Genomic DNA, 20,164 nt, shown 5'->3' with positions numbered 1-20,164 from the left:
GAGTCTGGAAACAAACATTCTGATATTCTGGATCTGCACCATTTCTGACATATGACCTCTGTATACACGATTTGTGATTGGAAAATAAGCGCTTTGGTAATCTAGATAATGTACTCACTCTTGTACTGTTTGCTTCGGATATGGTTCTGTTTTCTGTGTTTCATGCTTTACATGCTCAGTACATATTCCGTACTGACCCCCTTTCTTCGAGGGCTGCATTTCATGCCGTGCAGGTACACCCAGATGAGTTGAAGCTATGATAGAAGATGTCCCAGTGGAGATGGCAAGCTCCATTTATTCCTGGAGTGTTGCCGAATCAGAGTTTGTATGATATGCTTTCTGGATTGATGTTAGAGACTTTGCAAACAGAGTCATGGGTATAGTATGTCAGTTCTGTAAGCGGCTCCATCAGCCGATGTGTCAGTTGTATTATGATATGAATTCTATATAATTACAGATTTTGTTGGATTTGATGAACAAAGGAAAAGAAAAGATTTCTGAAAGCCTTAATATGTATTTCACACTTAATTGATATAAAAGTCCGGAAAGATTATGTATGAAATAAGAGTCTATGGGTTCGGTCGGCTCCGGATATGGGGTCGGGTGCCCATCACACCCTAGCGTGATTAGGGTGTGACAAGGAGGCTACGAGGCATCTAGGGATTGTTGACCTTGTTTCTATCTTAGATCGTGCGATAGAGCCAAGTCATAGGAAAATAAGATTCCTTATATAAGCATTACATACGACGGAAGAAAGTGAATGGCGATATGGAAAGCCACAAGGGTAAGTATTGATATTTTGTTCTATTACCTAAAACTGGAAGCTCTGGGTGGCTGGAAGATGTCGCATGACCGTATGCTCTGTGAGGCATTGTTGATATTTGTTGTGTGCAGATTTTGAATAGTAAGAATTGTAAAGAATATTCTGTCGAAATATTTTTCAAAATCAGGTCATTTAACTAGGGACACCTAACAGGAAGAAGAGTGGAAAGGAAATATCGTACATAGACAATAAGCGAGATGTGTTGTTCCAGAAGGGCTATGGACTTGGCATGACATGAAGAACGACGGCGAGAAGGACGATTAGCAGTCCAAAGGATTAAGATGGATAATAATCGAGTTTTAGTAAAAACAAGGTCTGCTGGAGGATTCAGAGAAAGTCGACGATCAGCTTTGCTGCAGATTATTATATAAGGATGGTGAGTGGAAATCCGAACAGGCTGATACCCGAGTACTCATAGGTAACGGCGACAAAGGTGTGTTCCCTATCATTAGGATCTAGGAATCTAGGACAGAAGGTAGTTATACACGTAAGTGAACAGTGAATATTGAGGATTGAAAAGGGTAAAATAGTAATTGCAAAAGAGAAAGACGTGTTACGAGAGTGTCTCGGAATCTGTAAGACTTCGACTTGCCCCAGATCATGTAATGAAGGTCATGCGATGAGGTGGATGTGATTACATCGGCATTAATGCACTGGATTTCATCGAAGTTTCGAGGTTAAGCGTGCTAAGGTGAGAGAAATATTAGGATGGGTGACCCCCCTGGGAAGTGTACTAGAAATCCTATAGATTCAGATATAAGAGACAAGTGAAAGCTAGAATGACCTAAGGGAAACTAGAGTATACGGGATGGTTGGAGACCATAAAAGGTCGCGTAGGACGAGGTAGCCTAGACTGGCGAAGAGACAGAAAGTGCATCCCAGCTCTGGAATTAGGATAAGCTTGAACGGCGTTTGGAAGTATTTTGTAGGCGAAATGGAAGAAATTATATATACATATATGTGAATTCGTATGGTATCCCACATGTGATTGTATCGGTGGGAATGTGTGTCCCAGCAACCGGTGCTACGGTATGGAAAGGCAGTAATCGAGTAAGGGTACCAAAATTCAAATGACAGCAAAAAATAATGGTACAAGTGTTATAAAGTAAGTTGCTATTATTTTTACTACAGGTTAAGATTGGAAATTCTAATACAATGATATTTGAAAAAGAAAGAGAGTGAGTAAATGGAAGACAAGGAGATTAAAGTGTCGAAAAAAAAAAGGTGAAAGGTAAGAAAACTTAGTGAGTGAAGCCCCCGAGAGAAATTACCGGCAAAGTATGAGACTACTTGGGTAAAGACCCAAAGATAGGCACGTGAAAAGAATAAAGTGCGGTCATATGGAACAAAAGAGGAATGTGTGGAGTTCGAGAACCGATTCCAATAAGTAGGGCTAAAGGAATAGTGACCACGACAAGGAATGTGAAGTAAGAGAAAGAATGCCTAGGCCTTGTGACGATGTTAGAAGATTTCGGCCCTTTGAAAAGTATAGAAAGGGATAAATGTGCAGCCATATTAATGTGGTTGCCTCGGGTATGAAGGGGGGCTTTCTGCCGAAGAGAACGTTTGGGAGTAAAATAATAGGAACCCAATTATGCACCAAGGAAAGAATAAGGATAATGGGTCGACACTGTTGATTGGGAAATTACTGGTATGGAATGAGGATTCATGTGAGGTCTGGGAGATTTGATCTTAAAGGAAATGGAATGAAATGCAAGGAATGTACATAGGAGACCGCTCGGTCATAACATCATAAAATGGTTAAAGATTCGATGAGCGAGGATAAAGAGAGTGTGAGCTGTCAGGATCTTGTGTTACGAGCAAAACTAGTGGGATGCTCGAAAAATATGGACGTGCAGTTGCAACACAAGTGCATGGTTAAGAAAAATTACGAGTAAGTGAGCCAAATGGGTGATAGGGACTAATAGTGGATAGGAAGATATGGGAATATTGACAAGAATGAGGATATAGGCGCAAAATGAAAGGAAAACTTATGGTAAGAAGTTTCGATATGGTATGCACAGAATTGGAAAGAAAGATAAGGAGTAAAGTATAAACGAGATGAAGACTTCACAAAAGGACTATTGGCGTATGAGGAGCCCCTTAAAAGGGGGGGCGGGGGGAGAATATATTATATCAGACTCTAAAGGAATCACAACAATTCCAAGCGCCAGAAGAGGAAATTTATTAGCTCGGGGATAGAGTTCAAAATATATCGGCATATCAAAAGAATACATGAAAGGAATAGAAACGAGCTGACAATGAAGTGTACCGTGAGACCGACATGAAGGGAAAGGATGGAAGACACCTTAGGAGAATGATCCATGCCAACATGAATTATGATATGTTTATGCCATGATTTGAATCCCTCATATTGGGCAAAATGGCACCGTACCTAAATACGCAGCGACATGTTTTAAAGAGTAATAAAAAGAGCAGGAAAGGGCTACAAGCTAAGTTCACAAAGGATAATGGAGAGAATGATAAGACTCAAGGGATATTTCGGGTGACAATGACTATTACAACGAAAGTATCAACGATTGGTAGTTTGGAAATTTTTTAAAGAAGGAAAGAGCGCAGTGCCTATGGATGAAATAAAGGAGTTCACCTGATACTAGAAAATAGTTCATGGACCATTAATTACACGGAACATGAGAACATACGTTATGAAATCATATGAATCATCGACTTGAAGCAATGCTCGATCATATTTGAAAAGAATCCACACCGGAGAGCCAACAAGGACTAACGATGGACGAAACGAGCGCCAATACAAGAAATCAAAGACAAGTATACTTGTGTCAAAAATGTGAGAGAAGGAAATAAAAAAAAAGTTGTAGTAAGAACTCAAAGGTGTTGCGAACTAAGAAGTTAAGTGAACTCGGATCATAAGCTACCATAAGGGTAACTGGACTGCGAAGGAAGATAAATGGTAAAGAAACATTATGTACATACGTTTTTGGATAAATATATGGAATGAAAGATTAAAAGGAACAGTGACAAAGACGTAAAGAAGCAGGGAGCAGAGAAACGAGAACACCAAAGGCAGATGAATATTTATAGCATGATAAGCGAGACTGCAATACTGTAGATCAAATGAGAGCAAGGAACAGCCTGTGGCCATATTGGATCGATAAGTGAAGATTGCGCGCCGAAGACATGGCTTCTATTAAGGTGTGGTGACGAAACAATAACAGAAAAGAGATGATCTGGGGAGTACAAGGATAATAAGTTGGCACAGTGGATTAGGAAAACCCATGATACGGAATGAGGACTCATGTAAAGACCGAGGAGTTTGATTATAAAGAAGATAGGGTGAAAGATAAAGAATGGGCATGAAGGAAAGGACAACTATGAAAGGGACCCTCCCGAAGTATTATGACACCCCATGAGGTCAGTTGAACATTCGAGGACGAATTGGTGGTTTAGGAGAGATTGATTTAGCACGAGCCTAACCAGCCACGGGCGCCTTGCCTCAAGCCGGTGCCACCCCTTTTCCTCTGTCGTGTCCATAGCCTCTAGCCTGGCAGCCAATAATTGTGCCATATCAACTACTTCTCTAGCACGAGTCCTCACCATTTGTAAGAGAATAGAAGGACAAGTCAGATACCAATTTGAACCAACTAGATACCAATTTGAATCAAGTAGCACAAAGGAAAGAAGGAATTGGAGTTTTCCTAGTATCCCATAGCCTCTAGAACATAAGTACATATGTCTCCATATAGATCCGCAAAACTTTACTAGACATGTTCTTGTACAGTGAGATCGGTGAACCTAGGGCTCTGATACCAAATTGTCACGACCCAAATACCGTCGTGATCGTGTGACACCCCGTATCTTAAAATAAAGGTTAGACACATATCGTTAGAGTTTTAGAGGAAATTTTAAGGTTTGAACGTTTTGCGAAAGTGGCTAAGGGGCCTACTTGGGGCAACCATAACACATTGATTCATTCGGAATTTGGAAAAGGTTCCTTAATAAAAGTTATAGTACATAGAAATACCTTTCCAGGCATATAAGGATCAGGCCAATCGAAGTCTGTATCAAGGAGATATGATCATCTCAAAATGGCTGATAGAGGGGTGCTCAGATTCGATAGAATCGGCTAAGTTTTCTGTAGGTCTACCTTTCAGCCCGATTTAGTGAAAATCTGTTAAAAATTTGAGAAAACATAAAACACAAAGTTGTAGCCCTTTGAAATATCTTTCCAACGGTATATTATGGAGGTTAATTGGACATCTCTACAAAATGATATGGTCGTTTCACTGAGAGTAGTTCAGGCTCACCAAAATCCTTGCGAGACGAGGAAGGCAGACGACGCGAGGAAGGCAGACGAGGCGAGAAAGTCCGGCTGGCCAAAATCTTCGCCTTTGGTATCACTTTACTAGTTTTTGGTGCCCCTAGATGGCCTGACGCGTCTAAATTCTCGCGAAGCAAGTCCTAGGGACGAGCCAGCATTTGTATAAATACAACACTTAGCTTCTAAAAATTAGTTTTCACATTCCTCAAGCCCTAGTACGAAGTTCTTCTCTCCCTACCATTAGAATACATCAAGGTAAGTCTATTCTAATCATTCCAAGTGAATTCCAACATATATTCATGAATATTAAATGAGAAATCATTGTTCTTAACCTAGGGTTTTCAAGAAAACCCATATTTAAGGTTTGAGACACAAGCTTTTGGGATTCTTCTCAAAGTTCAGACTTTTATTGTGGATTATGAAGCAGTTAAGGTATGTAAGGCTAACTATCTATGTTAGGGAACGTTTATGATTCTCCCTATGCCTCATTCTACATGCTTATCAGTAATTTGACTCAGAATACAGTTTAGCCCTAGTTTCTTGAATAGTTGTAGAATTGCTATCTTCTAGGGTTATAGTTTCATAATTCGTTCATGGTGATCACTTTGAATATCATGAACTCAGTGCGTAATCATTATAGAATTGTGTATTGACATCACATGAGTCTCAGTCAGTATATGATTAGTTATTTGTTTAAGTTCCATAATCAGAAATAGTTATCATGCTATCATCTATAGCCAGTCTCAGTCTTGTAAATTGTTTAATGATGAACACCTATATCTGTATTTTTGGGCCTAAGCCACAGTTTATGCATACGTATTGCTTGGGCCTGAGGCCACAGTTTTTGTGCACATTATTTGGGCCCTAGGCCACAGTTTATATTTACAGTTATACAGGTGATTCTTCATTCAGAACAGGGAGTACTTCAGGTTCTTGCTTTCCTGTTTAGTTCAATTTCAGATTCTTGCTTTCCTATTTAGTTCAATTTCAGTTTCAGTACTTATATTTCAGTTGCTTTACATATCAGTACAATTCAAATGTGTTGAAGTCCTTTTTATTGCTTGGGGGCCTGCATCATATACAGGTTGACGATCTAGCTAGCTAGGACTTGCTCGTATCAGCTATTGGTGAGCCCAGTTCCTCCGGGGCATTATCCTGCTTCAGTCTTCCCAGTATTTAGAAAGTTATCTTTAGAGGCTTCATAGACATAGTTCAGTCAGTCAGATATTAGCAGTTTTTTATGAATTAGCCTTGTTGACTATTTATTCAGATGTTTCAGACTTAAACCAGTATTTTTGCATTTAATATATTTTCAGTCAGATTTTTAGTAGATCAGCATGTGTTAGTCCTATTTCCTTATTATCGCATGCTTTGATATCACATGTTGATTCAGCCAGCCGATGAGTTCGCTCGGTCACATGCAGTTAGGCACCGAGTGCCGTGTTACGCCTAGGCCATGGTTCAGGGCGTGACAGATGGCACCCACACTAACCCTCTAGTAGGCGAACCATCCCCTTAATCAATTACTTATTCAATTTCCAAAATAACATAAATAGCAAGATCAATAATAAATAGTCTAAGTCAACGCCATAAATAATAATAAGTGCGGAAATACTAGTCATAATACAACCCCAGAAAATGATGTCACCATACAAGAACTCTAATCAACACTGTCTAGAATAATACAACTATCTAAACATAATGAAATGTCTAAGGAATAATCAAAGACAATAGAGAAGGACTCCTCAGGCGGCATGGCAGGAAGGTAGTAGAATCGGGGTTTGGATGAAGGTCCTGCCTCAAAATCTACACTCAGGAAAAGTGCAGCAGGGGTAGTATTAGTACACACACGTACTGGTAAGCATCATGGGCTGACTAAGATTAGTTCACGCATGTAAAACACAGAATCAGACAAGATAAGCAGACAGGCACAAACATCCACATAATTCACAAATGATCAATAACCGAGTCATAGCCTATGGTGTAGCACCTAAACACGAGTCTGCCAAGTCTTTCACTATTCCTCAGAATAGCCACAACACAAGTACAATCACAATCCAATCAATAGAAGTAAAATGAGATGACGAAATATATAATGCAATGAGATGGATATCAATGCAATGCAATGGCCAACAACACAACATGTACACACATGCTCCGGACAGAATCTTGACGTCTTGGCAGTCACGACCTGGGGGACCCATGGTGTCCATGTACCAGTCACTCTGCACAAAGCCTAGAGGTGACTTTTATAAATCTAGCCACTCTGCACAAAGCCCAGAGGTGACTTTTATAAATCTAGCCACTCTGCACAGAGCCCAGAGATGACTTTGATATTTCACTTTCTATCATATATTTCTAAGTCCTTTTCCATCAATTATTCCATAGTTATTTCATTCCATTGTTTCCACAACATTTTCATCATGTATGAATGTATGAATGCAAAAATAAGATAGCAATGAAACCAAGCCAATGAGTATGCTATGGAGATCACAAAGCACCATAAGCCATAATAAGACTGGCATAAATCACAACAACCATGGAAAATGGAAACGGCATAGAGTTCAATTATCATAGTGAATCTATCACCTCACATCGCCCAAATCACAATAAACAGTTAAACCACATGTCACAATACGTAAAATAACGGCGACAAACCCACATAATCAGAAGTCATACCAACCTAAGAGTATATCCATTCTAACATCATATCCGGAGACCTAATCATGCTTTCTCCCATCAATTCTACGCTTGCATACGTTTCACTAATCATTCACTAATCAAAGTCTAACTAAAGTAAGTCCTAACCTACTTTAAATGCCAAACAGGAGTCACGTACTACTTCACCTGAGCCTTCCCCTGCCGAAGTGCTTCAAAACTATGAAAGTCTAATATTAACAATGCTAAGTAAGTAAATAACCACAACAAGCTAACTAATCGGAAAGAGAAATGGGTGGAGAATTACTTAAAATACCCTTATCGACTCACGAGGGTAAAACCGGGAATTAAGGGTGAAATTACACTATCCGTAGTCTCATTAGTCATTATCCTTAATTTTTTGGAGTTCTAACCACAATTGGTCGATCAATTTCATCAATTAAGCCAAAACCCCCAATTTAGTAGGAACCCTAAATTCTTGAATTGATTCTAGAAGCCAAGAGAGATTCAATCCTAGAATATATTAATCCACAATCATAGAAGATAGAATCAGTATTTAGAATAAGAATAGCCAATTAGATTAGAGGGTTTAATGATTAATGACCTAGGTTTCATAATCCACCACCCTCAATAACCATTTACCACCATGGATACTAGTAAAGGAAAGGTGAATGCAAGATTAAGGTTTAAGAACTTACCCCAAGATGATTCCACCAAAAGCTTCTCTTACATTTGCCTCCAACTCTATAGACTTAGGTTTTTGGTGAATGGAAATAATAATTCGAAGTTAGGAATAAAAAATGGATTTTGGTTCAGCGTTTCATGTTGGGGCAGACCATTTCCACTCACGCGATCTCGCCTCAGCGGATTCCTATCTGTTAGGGCGGCATTAATTAATTACATCATCCTTCGGCTCCTGCGAACCAAAGCCCGCTGGGGCAAACAGCCTTGATCGAGGTGAATCCGTGGAGCTCAACAGACTCCGCTGGGGCGAGACACCAGAACCAAAAATCTTCTGGTTTCACCAAGTCTGAACCCAAAACCCCGACAACAATTTAGGACCTCCTGGATACAAACAAAACATACAGACGCAAGTAAAAATAAGCTACGAATCAATCTGTGACCTCGAAATTCTCAATTAAGGTCACATTGACTTAGTCAACCCCCAAATGGCTAAAAATAAGTTTCCAACCAAGTACCCAATATGCATCGGATGCCTCGGGAAACGAACTAGCCACCCCACCAAGTCATAAATTACACTTTAGACCTCACAAAAATTATATGAAATTCTGAAAAAGGTCTGTTTACCTAAAAGTCAACTATTGGTCAAACCCTTTCACTTAAAGGTTTTAATTCTTTCCATTCTCGCTAGAATCGCCCGGTAATATCGGGAATTAGGTCGACAGGGGTAAAATGATCAAAACACGCATAACGATCGAACGGGTCGTTACAATGACTTTGTGGGATCGTCGCCTCATTTATTGTGATTTGGCTTGTTGCCATATGTGTGATGTTGGGCTTGTTGCTTATTTTTCATGTTGTTGTTGTGATGCGTTCGTCTCTCACTTATCTTGGCATTTATCATGGATAGGGAAAGAACTTGATTCGGTATTGATATTGTGATATATGCTCATGTAGAGGTCCGATTGAGATTTGATATGATTACACTTGAGATTGATATCTTGCATAGAATGCATACTCATTTTACATGTTACATTGATATGATCTGTGTTTGGTACTGGTGATGATCAGTGAGAAAGGAACATCTGAGAATATGGATAGTTTTGACATGGAAGCCACCTCTAGGTTGTGTGCGGAGTGGCTTGTGTTGTGGAAGTCACCCCTGGGTTGTGTGTGGAGTGACTGGTACATGGATTTCAAGGGTCCCCCATAGGTCATGACTATCGAGACGTGAAGGATATCTGTCCGTAGCATGTGTGTACGGAGACAGACAGTTAGCAGTGCTTCTCATTGCATTGCATATGCACTCATTCATCTCATTCATATATATCATTTGATTCTGCCTTGGTAATTATATCATGTGTTATGCTGATCTTTGATTGTGTTGCGATTGTACTTGATTGCTCGGATGCCTATCTTTTAGTTCCTTTCTTTTATATATGTTATCTAACTGTTGTCGGCCTATGATACCTACCGGTACATAGAGTTTGTACCGATACTACCTTGTTGTACTCTTTTTCTGAGTACAGAGTTCGTAGTAGGTTCCTCCTCCGCACATCGTGAGTGATCCCGAGGTTCGGGTTAGAGTGTCCAGGGTGAGCTTCTGATGGTTCCCGCTGCCCGGAGACTATTCTATCCTACTGTCTTTATTTCTTATTCTGAGATAGATTTATTATTCTAACTTGTATTTCTAGACTTATGTATTTAGTTGCTCTTGTACTATTCAGACTAGATCCGGGGGATTTATGTTGTGGTATTCCGCATATTTAGCTATTTATGATTTGAGACTATTTTGTCTTCTTATTTACTTAATTATGTTTGTGTTGGCCGTTGAATAAAGGAAGGGTTCACCCACCAGGGGGTTAGTGTCGGTGCTCTCTCGACCCCACGAGTTGGGCCATGACAGAAACAAAAGACGAAAACAAGTCATCTTTGAGCTTGGGAATTTAGTTTGAGTTCGCATGAGGAAAGAAAGTTTTACTTTCAAAAATACGTCTAAATTGTGTCCTAGAGGCGATGGACCCTTAAAAGTTCTCGAGTGAATTGGAGACAATGCTCACAATTTGGATCTGCTTAGTGATTATAAAATAATTAAGTGTTATTTTCAATGTTGCTGACTTGTTCTTGTTTGGTGTAGGATCAAATTCGAGGATGAATTATTTTCAAGAAGAGGGGGATGATAGCTCCATGTGCAAGGATGAAGCTACAGAAGCCCTAAGAAGAACATCGACAAGGTCTCAAGATAAGGAGTTTGCAAGCCTAGGTTGCTAGACTTCAATGAAAAATCAATAAGATACTTATCGTGAAAGAAAATCCCAAGAATGAGTTCAAGAATAATGTTGAAGAGTGGGCTAAGTGCTACATATATTTCATGGACCAAATTCAAGCCCAAGAGGGAAGAAGATTTGTGCCCACTTAGAGGCCCGGTAAATCTGAAAATGCTTCCCATAATCGATGAAATTCTCGCCCAAGTCCCATAGATTAGGCGAGTAGTTTGAAGGAATTATCATTTTTTACCTTACTTTTATTAGGTAGTTTAATTTTAGAAAGAAGTGCGACATTAATTTTTACTTGTTTTCCTAATTTAAAGTTTACTAGCTAGGTTTTACTAGGTGTTATTTTCATAAAAGTAGATTTCGAATCATGTGCTAATTGAGATATGGTGTTTGAAATTTTCCCCATATATAGGGTTGAATTTTTCTCTTTGATACAATATTATTGAGGATTTTTTTTTTTACACCTTTGTGTATTGGCTACTTGAGTTTTATCTCATAACCTTATGAGAATAGAGGTAAGATAATTATTCACTTGATATATACGATTGTTACTTGATTAATTGAAGAAGGTTATTTGTCTTTAATTATTCAATTAGGAGTCTAGATCACGTCACCTAAGTTTTTGAATTGAATATGCTTGTACTCATTGTTAGCTATAATCTGCAAATTAGGTTTACTAAAATCAATTAGGATTCTTAGTCATTACTTTTGAGATTTGAAAATTTATTCTCAACTTTCGGCTATATTATTTTTTAGTCCTTAATCTTCATAATTTTCGCTTCCGCATTATTTGTTTTTTCTTTCAAGTAACCTGATTCTTATTAGGTTGTTTAAGTTTCAAGGTTAATCGAAGATAGGTATCTCGGTGAGGGTTCTAATATGATTTTGAATTCTTTTGTGTTGAATTTGCCATGTTTTCTCTTATTTGCTCAAAGGTGAGTAAAAATCCAAGTTTGGGTTGGGATACTTGACATAAATGTGCATGTTTTTACATGATTTACCACTCATTTTGAAAAAATTTGGCTGGTTTATGTAACGTTCCGTAAATTCATGTTAAGTGTGATTACGTTAAGAGAATGATAATGTAACATTTTAGCCATATGAAATCCTCTCGGGTGAGTTTGGGTAAAAATAGTTGTTTTAAGATCAAGACGAATAGTGAGATGCATAAGATTCAATAGAATCGACTAAATTTATGATAGGTACGATTTCCAGCTAGTATATGTGAAAATCCGTTGGAAATTTGAGATAACTTAAAAACATGAAAGTTGTAGACCTTTAAAATACCTTTCCAATGATATAAGGATCAGCTCAAACAAAGTTGTGAGCAAAAGGTTATGGCCGTTTTATCGATCTACGCGTCGTGTCTCAGGTTGAACGCCCTGAGTTGTGCCTCTTTGGCACAACTTGTGGTTCAGCTACGTCTCGCAGGCTGTGCCGCAGGTGGGGATGCTTTTATAAAAGTTCAAAACGTAAAATTTTCGGAAATCGTTCATTCTACATTGTTTTTAGCCGACTTTTTGAGGAGAAAGAGACCATAGAACTTCTCCAAACCTTACAAGGTGAGTTACTAATCACTTTATGATTAAAATACATCAAAGTAACAATGATTAACACTAGATTATCATTCCAATCCATAGATTCTTGAAAAATCAAAGGAGGAACAATTGAAGAGGGCTTGTGGGAAACCTCATCAAAGGTAAGATTTTTTTACGTCTAATAGTATTTATTGAGTGGGTTGAGGCTAGTGTGAGTTATTACAACTGATTAGACCCATGACAAATTCTCAAATTATCAAGAACACGAATGTTGGCTTAAAACCCCTAGTTTTTCCAAAAAGGAAGAGATGAGTGGAATTAGATTAAAGTTGTAATCTTTATCGTCCTAATCGATTATAGAGTGATTGTTAAATCTCGGGAATTCTATTAGAGAGCGTTGTTGGGGGATTTGAGGTATGTCTCTTTTCGAACATACTTTTCAACCTTTAATAACGGTTTCTTTGGCAAGGTTTGTGTGCATGAGGGAAAAGCCCACATTAAACCTTATGTGTATTATACTATATATATGTATCTATGATTTTCCCCTACCAAGGAATGATCGACATTGAATTATAAAGCTTTGAACTTTGAACATGATTTAACCCTATGAGGGATGCTTTAAACTTGATCTCAAAAGTTTGGATATTCAAGGTGTTTTGCCTTATGAACAAGTCTCGTTGAATGGAAATTGATTAATGATTTGAACTTGATTTCTAAATCAATTAATGACATTGGTATACCCCTATTAAAGGGATGAAGAACATAATCCATAATGAGTGATCTGGCTTCTTGTTATGATTGTGATTTAGCTAATAGGCCATGATTTCTCTTATTTGTGTTTGTCCTAGCTACTCGGGAGGAAAGGTAGTCACTATGGATCCTAGTGGGGTTTGCCTAGCCATTCAGGAGGAAGAATGGCCATCGAGGATCAATAGCCCCGATGTTGTCTTTGCCTAAATATTCGGGAGGAAGGGTATCCATTGTGGGTTGATAGCCCCAATGTGGTGCTTCTATGCAGTATAGGGAACCTAAAGTTGTCATCCCTTTGTTACTATTGATTTGGGTCTGTATTGGCATGATTGTGGTTGCCCGTGAGTTGGCACGTGATGAACTTGAACTCAACTGAAAGAACTTCAGGTAATGAGAAAAGATTTAAAGTGAGTATTTCTTCATCGTTGATTTATACTGGATTTCATGATAAGCTATCATTCGTTTTGAACTGTTTCTTAACACAGTTTTCAATTATACTTATGACTTGTATATTTTGCTATATAACTATTGCCCCAGAGACACTCACTGAGTACCTAGTACTCAAGCATACCATTGTTGTTTTTGGTGGTATGTTAGGTAACAAGGAGAGAAAGTTCTTGATATGCGTACGGAGTACGAGAACTTGCTGCTTTCCAGGCTTAGTGAGCCCACACCCTTATTCGTGGGACACCCCATCTATCTAGTTTTATTATTTTAGTTTTCAGGCTGCCTCCTGATTAGTTAGACTTTGTTTATGCTCTTAGAAGCTCCATACTTAGACTTTATGTTATGAGTAGATTGTTGAAGTCTCGTATGACATGTTAGGGTGTTTGCCAAGTTTTATGACATCTTATTTCTATTAAACTTCTGCTGATTTTTATAAGTATGAGTATGGTTTTAGTTAGCCATAAATAATTGTTTTAAATAAATTTTGAAAGATTATCAAAAGAGATTAGACGTTTATTGATTTTATAAGGTGCTTCCAGTGTTGTTCAGGGCATCGGATGCCTGCTACGTCAGGGTCGGGTTTTGAGCATGACAGTTTAGTTGTTAAATGTATTCTTCGTGGCCTAATTAGTGAATTTTGATGTTTAGGGGGCGTTTGAAGCGAAAGGAGACACAATGTGTCAAATTTGGAGCATAGTTAAGAGGTTGGAAAAAATTTGTATAGCTTGCTACATGACATGCACCGTAAGGACCGTAGCTAGCATGTGTACACTTAGAAAAATACCATAGTGCAAGCAAGATTGTATAATACCATAATTTAAAGCATGTGGTGCATGATGCCTAGTGCATTTGTGCCTATATATTTTTTGGAAATTTTTTGTTGCGGACAATTTTTGTCCAAGCGTAATTTCAGGCCATATAAAAGGGTCCTATCCTAATTTTAGCAGCTATTATTGGATCAATATTAACCTTGACAGAATTTTGATTCGCTTTCAATGCAAGATTCGACGAGTTTTTCTAAATTTCAACTAGTTTTTATTATTATGAATATTGCTTTGACGGTAGGATTTATATTTTCGAGTATAAACATGAGTAGTTAATCTTCTTAATTTAGGATTTTGATTACATATCTTGTTGAGTGAATTTATTGACAGTATTTTCTCTTAATTGAGTCATTTATTTTGCTGTTGTTCAATTATATTTTGCTTGTTACTATTTAATTGAAGAGCTCTCAATTGAATGCATCGTTCTATCCTGTTTTCCTTCTTGATGACCAACGCCACTTCCGCACAATTATGGAATTAACTTTTTGGATTTAAAAGTGGAAATTAGGGATAACTCGACCTTGTCATAGTCTTTGCAAGTTGATTGATTTGTTTGCCAGAGTTAATTCGGGAGAGTAATTTTAGGAGGTTTCTATTAATTTTAGGAAATATTTGAGGTAAGTGGAGAATTCATGATCAATGGAAAAGAATTCTGCGGGATTAGAAGGAACACGTCATTAATTAATTCTGATAAGTGGAGAAATCATTATGCGCCTAGGCTTTTTAACTCATGGGATACTCTTTTGTAGGTAGTGATTTTATTTAGTCTTTAATTGATCGTTTTCTTTATACTCAAATTAAAATCAATCTTTTGTTATCTAAATTGTTTGAGCATTAGAACTTAGTAATATCAATCAATGAAAACTAGCATAAGTTCTATGTGGATAGTAATATATCAATCAGCAAAAACTAACGTAAATTTTATGTGGGTTCGATTTCAGACTCTAAAATATATTTGCGATTATCGCTTTTCTTTTGTTGTTGACCACCTGAATTTGTATTATTGTATTATTCTTTTAGACTACCATCATCTGCTTAACAATTTTATGTTATGGGACACTGGGAGTGGAAGAGCTTGGTCTAAGGAAAAAAATGATGAGCAAATGATGGAATATCTAACATGACCCGCAAATCACTGCCAATCTACAAACATATTTTCATTTGTTTTTCAGCCTTTGTCCGGTATTATTTAAGCTTTTTGATGATTAAATTGTGCATGAAATTTTAGTGAGAGAGAGAGAGAGTGAGAGAGGAGTTGGGAAGAGAACAGAGGGAAAGAAAATAGATTTCATCCTCCGATATCTGTTCTCTGCCTTTTGGGTCTGAGTCACAGAATAAAAAATGACATTCGCAGGAACAACACAAAAATGCAGTGCTTGTGAGAAGACGGTGTATCTGGTGGATCGCCTTGCTGCTGATAACCGCATTTATCACAAGGCTTGCTTCAAGTGCTACCATTGCAAAAGTACTCTCAAGGTATGTCACGACCCGACTCGGGGCCGCGATGAGCACCCGGTGCTAGCTCACCCGGGCACCCTCTTAGCTTACTCTTATGCTTACATCTAGGTGAGCCACATAATTATACATGCATTTCCATTCATTCGTCAACTAGTCCCAATTGGACAACGGTACATTTATATCACCATAGGCATCTATGCCACATCAATGTACGTGGCCAACGTGGCCGACAAAATGATATACAAAACATAGGTCGACGAGGCCGGACATGTCTAACCATATACACATGACTACGAGCCTCTAGGAAGAGTATAACACATCACATGAGCGGGACAGGACCCCGCTATGCCCATAATTATATACACAAAAGAATAGGTACCCAAAAGCTTTGGCTCCGAAGGAAATGGAGCTCCGCTATGTAATCTCTGAATAAGCAGCTATGGATCAAGTCTGTCTCCCTGTGCAACTGCGGGCATGACGCAGTGTCCACAAACAAAAGGACGTCAGTACGAAGAATGTACTGAGTATGTAAAGCATGATCAACATCAATGTAGAAGCATCATAGACAATATATGAAATGGCATAGGAAGGAAGACAATAATATCATCATCATGGCACTTACCTGCCTTTCATAGGAACTTTCCATTTCTCATGCGTATTTCATAATAGGGCTCGCATTAGTATACATAGTCTTTTCACATTCATATTCATATTATATACATAGCCATACACTTATATACATACATAGCGTACCCGACCATAAGGTTCGGTGTTTCATACGTACTTGGCCAACCAAGGCTCAATGTTATTTCTACCTGGCCCTACCAAGGCTTTAGGGTTATCCGTACCATCTGCAGACGTGCGCGCGCGTTTCGTAATCGTATACATACTTCATACATATTCATATACATATATTCTACCCGGCGTTATAAGCTCGGGGTTCATTATAGCCCTTCATAGGCACATATAGGTATAATAGCCCGTAGGCACCTTTAGCATCATTATTGATATCATTATCATTACTATCATCATCACTATCGTTACTGCTATATCATAGACTTACTCGTCATATGAGGGGCGTAGTACAATCGTAGTACATGTTAAAGATCGTGAGCTTATGAGCTCGAAGTGTCAATCATTTGCATACAACATACTCATATAGAGGAATTAGAAATTTGGCCAAGAACCATGCCTTATGAAAGAAGGGTTAGCCTTACATACCTTTCCGTCGCACTATTCTACACTTGCGTACTCCTCCGATGCTCACGCTTCTACCTTTATTAAAGTCATACTATCGTTAGGATCGATAACTAACACACATGGCCAAAGCTAGAGAAAATCGGACAGCGTCTCCTTTATTTATACAACATTTGCCCATATCGTAATTCAACTCCCAAACGTCAACAATACATTCATAATATCATATCAATGGCCATTAATCATCCACATTATCAAGGTTTCTCAATTTACTTTCATTTGTCCATGTTCATGGTCACAACACCCAACTTCGTCCATTCATATACAATGTCTATTTCATGATCTTAACGTCACCTATAACACATTCATATCACAACACAACAACAATCATGATTCAATCCAAACTATGTCTCAAAAACGTCACTATTCATCATTCATAACCCATTTTGCTATTCTCTCCTAATGACCAAGCATTTTAACTCTCAAATACTTTAAACAACATATAAATATCATGAATCTTACCTTAGATGTTGTAGGAACAAGCCTTAGTTGATAATATTCCACTTTGAGCAAAACCCTAGTTTTTCTCCATTTGGATTTCTTGACTTTAGATGATCCTTGATGGGTTCTTACTCTTGATTCACTTATGTAATGTTGTTTATGGCTTATAATCCTTGAAAACTTGTATAATAAATGTAGAGAGATGTTTTAGAGAGAGGGAGGAAATGTTGAAATGATTTCATGAACTTGGTCCTTTATTTAATAACATTCCACTGATCTGTCGGGTTCCACTATACAGTCCATTATACGGTCCGTATAATAGACCGTGAAATGGGTCTGCCTGCACCCCTTTACTGTGACCATTTGACGGTTCGTTATACGGTCCGTATAACTGACCGTAAAATTTCCACCAGCAACCATCCTCCACTGTAATGGTTTTACGGTCCATTATACGGTCCGTAAAACATTATACGGTCCGTATAATGAGCCGTAAAACTCACCAGTTCACTGAACTTATTCTCATCACTTCGTTTGATCTCTGATCCTTTCGGAACCTTCTTAACACTTGTTCAACACTTCAATACTAATCTAAGGGACGTTATAACTCTTCTCCAAGACCTCACTAAGTCTTGGCTAACTCGTTGCTCGTAATCCCTTTCCGATATTCGTTCACTTGCATACAAACGGAAAATTCCCGAGATGTAACAAGGTATCATCTTTTTGCACCCTTACTAGGATGCCATTATATATAGTTCAAAAAAATAACATGTAAGGATGACACTACTTTTAAACAATACAAAGTAAATATCATGTGAGAAAGGAAATGCTAAAACTTTTAATCTATCGTGGTCTCAGACCTAAAACCACCTAAAAAAAAGTTCAAGGCAATAGACCCTTCCCTTCCCTCTCTAGGGTGGGTGTAAATTGGGTTGACTAGATATATCATGCGATATGCCTAATTTTTTTTTTTTCAGAGCAACCACTAAGTGTCCTTAGTGGAGGGATATTTTATTTAATAAAGAAAATAAAAAGTCTTACAAAAAGAAAACAAAAACGTAGGGCCGCCTAAACTGGGTAGACCCACAAATAAACAACAAAACGTTATCAGTGGCTCATTTACAAAAGTTGAACCACATAGGGTTTTTCTCCAACTCCGATGCCGATCATCGGAAGTAGAATTCACCACCAGAAATGCTAGCTTCTGTGCTTTGGACACACATAATCGCACCTCAAGCTCTAACCAAATGTTGTAAATCCATCACCTGGGAGTTGTTTCTCTGAGTAAGCTAGATCTCGATTTTGCAGGTAAATTTCTTCCTAGTGCTTCTATTCTTTCTCAGAAATCCACAATGATGTTGTTTTTCATGTCTCTGGTCATCCATTTGTGAATTAGAAACTTGCATATACCGTAGGAATGAGTAGCTCAATATTTAACCCAAGCTCGATTTATTCTAGTTGCTTTCTGTTTACCCCGAATTTGGATAATCAATTAAATTTGTGAGTGAGGTATAGGATATGTGGTTGTGCCTTGAATCTATTTGATAGAGAAAAGAAATATATGAATATACTATGAAGAAGAAACTGATAATCGGTGGCTTGCTATAGATTTGTGTGTTTACTAATATATGAGTGTTACTTGATTGAATAAATTTAAGAGATGAACACAACAGATGTGGACCGAAATCAGATATTTGAGAGAGAGATTTATATAATTTTGCTATTACAAGAGTTCTTGATATGAGGAAGCCAACCCTTTAAAAGTAGGGCAATGATCCCTATTTATAGTATTTCCCCATGGGATTCATACAACAAGTGTTTCTAAAAATAAAGAGAAAAACTCTGAAGTGGAGCAGGTTGGATTAGGTTGATCGTACGGTCTGACACCCGTACGATTGGCAGTTGAACATGGCAGGACGTTATCGACGCATGGCAACCGCTCAACAGGTCTCCCGGACCAACGGCCACGATCAAATGGACTAACGGCTACGACCAAACGGACCAACGGCAACGACCAACTCGGCCACGGGGAAACCGGACCAAATGATGCCCTTCCTTTGCTTCGGTCCAAGGATTCCTCCGGTTCAGAATGAAAATCTTCGTGCACATTCTTGTCCCTTTCTTCCTTCCATCTTTAGTCTTACCGGTTTAACATATATCCGATTTTTACCGTATACAGATAGTCCCCACACTTCCCGGACCGTAGATTTATCGGAGTAACGGGAAGTGGATGAATCAAAAACCGGTGATTCCGAATGCCCGTTCATATCTCTTAGTTTTGGCGGGAACAGTTGTGTCACGTCTCGTCTGTCATCAGCCACATGTCTCATCCCGGGTGGTCAGCACTGAAAACCGCCGCAACGCACGTCGCTTCAGGTCATTCCTCATTAATTATGGGACATGTGGCGCTCCCCGGTTGGCTGGGAATTGTAACCGCCCAAATCTCTTGCCTATATAACGTTTTTTATCCCCTCATTCAAACATTTTTACCTCTTCAATTCATCTCTCTGCTTTTCCAGTTCTTCACTTCCCCTTCATTTCACTTCTTAACTTACCCTTCAACCCACTTTTCTCGTTGATTCGCTGCCTATATTACGTGAAAAGGAACGATTCTGACAACAGCTCCACTTTAACCATTTTTGTTGAGTAGGTTGTTGCTTCTTCCTCTCATTTTCTGCCATTTTCGAATTCTCTGACTGTTCTCTTACTTTACC

The 20,164-nt window shown here is 38.4% G+C and overlaps 1 protein-coding gene across 4 annotated transcripts in view; it reads left to right on the top strand.

Annotated features, from left to right (window-relative positions):
* Positions 1 to 15,526: 15,526 nt before the first annotated feature.
* Positions 15,527 to 20,164, top strand: part of LOC132643760 (LIM domain-containing protein WLIM1-like) — a 34,445-nt gene continuing 29,807 nt past the window's right edge. For all 4 annotated transcript variants that reach the window (XM_060360299.1, XM_060360302.1, XM_060360298.1 and 1 more), the window contains exon 1: positions 15,527 to 15,773. In XM_060360299.1, coding sequence (XP_060216282.1) covers positions 15,639 to 15,773 — 135 coding nt within the window. In that variant the 5' untranslated portion in view covers positions 15,527 to 15,638. The remainder of the gene's footprint in view (positions 15,774 to 20,164) is intronic.

This window comes from Lycium barbarum, chromosome 6 (assembly GCF_019175385.1).
Source record: "Lycium barbarum isolate Lr01 chromosome 6, ASM1917538v2, whole genome shotgun sequence".
Classification (NCBI taxonomy): Eukaryota; Viridiplantae; Streptophyta; class Magnoliopsida; order Solanales; family Solanaceae; genus Lycium; species Lycium barbarum.
Note: the sequence above shows the minus strand (reverse complement) of the source record. Positions and strands in the feature narration are given on the sequence as shown.